The sequence below is a fragment of the Sphaeroforma arctica genome (assembly GCF_001186125.1).
Source record: "Sphaeroforma arctica JP610 unplaced genomic scaffold supercont1.127, whole genome shotgun sequence".
NCBI classification, from domain to species: domain Eukaryota; class Ichthyosporea; order Ichthyophonida; genus Sphaeroforma; species Sphaeroforma arctica.
The window spans coordinates 118-2,718 of record NW_014040431.1 but is presented as its reverse complement, the minus strand read 5'-3'; the positions used below and the strand labels follow the sequence as shown (position 1 = coordinate 2,718).

The 2,601-nt window shown below is 44.3% G+C and overlaps 1 protein-coding gene across 1 annotated transcript; it reads left to right on the top strand.

Annotated features, from left to right (window-relative positions):
* Nucleotides 1-218: 218 nt before the first annotated feature.
* Nucleotides 219-2,182, top strand: SARC_02738 (hypothetical protein). Its single transcript, XM_014303472.1, has one exon. It carries the CDS (start codon nucleotides 237-239, stop codon nucleotides 1,410-1,412), a length of 1,176 nt encoding a protein of 391 aa, XP_014158947.1. The 5' UTR covers nucleotides 219-236; the 3' UTR covers nucleotides 1,413-2,182.
* The last annotated feature ends 419 nt before the right edge of the window (nucleotides 2,183-2,601 follow it).

Here is a 2,601-nt window from a genome sequence, read left to right as displayed (position 1 = left end):
GGCGCCGACTGGACCATACCGAGCCTCAGGGCCCTGGGCCCTGGGGTTAACTCTCTCTGGTATGGGCGATAGACACTGGTTGACTGGTATTGCAACGACGGCGACATTAGCACCCCGGTATTTATTTTATTTACAGCACAATCCGTTGACTTCTGGAGTCCAAGCCCAATTGACAAAATATTTTGTTTATTTATTATCTCCGTCTGTTGTCAATACATGTGGTGCTAATAACATGCATGGGTAGGCGCGTGGTAAAGAGGCTAATCTTTAAATACAAATACGAAGTGTTTCAAACATTCCTTATCATTATATGTACATATATTGCAGAAACTATAAGTCTCCCTACCATGTTGACCAAGCCACAAATCCTTACAAACTTAACGCTGGAAGCTACGAAACTTCACACACCACAACTCTCCGCAAACTTTTCGCTAGAAAATATAAAACACCCGCCACAGTCACACCGAAGACGGAGGAGTAGCGTACGACAACGGTCTCTCTGGTATACTAAGTGCAATGAATTCACACCTGAGAAATTAGTACACAGTATCACACCCACAGTCACAGTACTACACAATAGACTACCGGATGTGCGTGATGCATCGACCAGTTTAAGGCTCAGGGCGCGTCAAGAAACAGCCACCAACACTGTATCTAGGCAAGGAATGTTCAAACATAACATTGAACACTTCGCATTGTCGCGTACAAGGCAACTGTTACTCGAGGACGAGTATGCATATTGCCATTCAAAGGGAACTCCACCCAGACAAATATGTGGCCACCAGAGTTTACCACACGCATTCCGCGAGAAGCGCCCGGAGATAGTCGACTTGGAGTTATTTCTGTACGACAGTGACGAGGAGACCGAAAGCACAGAGGATGAGGATATCATGATGTATGACTCGATAGATGACCAGGACGACTATGCAGACGCGAGTACACCTCGTATCCAAGTGTCGCCTGAAATAAACGCAAGGGAGGAAACACGTATATGCACCTCTCCTGATGTAAATATGAGTACAGGTGAATTGTGCGAAGAGCACCGGATTTCGTCGGGGAGTGATAGTGGGATGGATCTAGATGGGCACAGTGATGACGATTCTCTGCACGATCACGATATTGACACCACCGATGAGTGCACCGACAGCGACGATTCAGCCGAGCTCGAATGTACAAGCTTACGCAGACTTAAGAGTCAAAGCCAGGGATATACTTTGGATATGCATAGGAATAAGAAAAGTATCTATACGCTGGATGGTGTACAACCCCAGGCATGTCAATTGGCGGGGGACAGAGACGAAGGCTTTGGCGAGAGGTCGAGTTGGGAAACAGTAATCACGCATTCGTCGGACGTACGTACCCTGAAAAATGATAGGATTTCGGCGTGGGTGGATGTTTGTAAATATGCATAAGACATCAACATGCTAGTGGGGACTCGGTACTATCTGAGCCATTCTGAAGTCTATCTAAGCCACACACCATACTACCGCTAGGCGAGAAGAACCCGAAATACTCGATCTCATGCAGCGCAAACCAGCGCATTATCAACACACTCACACCCAGACCCAGACCCAGACCCAGACCATACAATCGATGCAATCAACTTGTACTCAACACACACACAGCAGATTCTAGTGGGGCGTTGGTCAGCAGCGCTCAATATCAGTCGGTGTTGGGTATAGACCTAGGAATCCATCGCAACAACACTGCTACGCACAGATAGAATGGAATAGAATCTATCCCACCCATATTGCCAGTACAATTCAGTATCCATCGATAAGTAGCATGAGCCCACATTCGCACGGCATGCAATTGCGCAGGATGCTGCGATAGTATTTGCCCGGGATGGGTGTATGGAACTACTGGTGGGGGCAGGATTAACCCTTTTGTAGTAGTACACGTCGGCTGATATGCATGTACGCAGCGAGGCGTGGTACGTTTCACCATATACTACAGTAATTGAGACTGAGGGTACTAGCTACCTACATGATACGAATATGAAACCCAGACCGCCACTTAAGACCAGTACATGTACTCTTACAGAGTTAAGATAATAATAACCAACGATGACATAGTCACCTCTCGAATGCAAATCGAAAACTCGGCTAATAGTGTATAGGGGCGACTCCCCAGCTCGAATTCGCCCAACACAGCGGAATAAAATAAACCCATATATGATACATGCGCAAGCGATTACTCGCCTTGTCAACACAATACTTCATCTCTTGCGAACGACTGATTATGTTCCAACTCTTGTCAATAATTTGGTTTATTTCTCACGGCGGGACTGTCACTGTTGAGAGAAACAGTTGTCGATATCTGTGGCGAAAAAGTCCGCTCGAATGTACGAAACACAATAAACGAGATTAAACATACACATAAAACATGAACATAATAATACATATATACATACATACACACAAATATAAACACGTAAACATATATACACATACACATACACATACACACACACAAATATATATACACACACATATATACACATACACGTCGACACAAAAACACACGTGTACACACATACACAAATACATAATATATATATATATATTAAAATGTAATATATATATATAATATACAAACGTA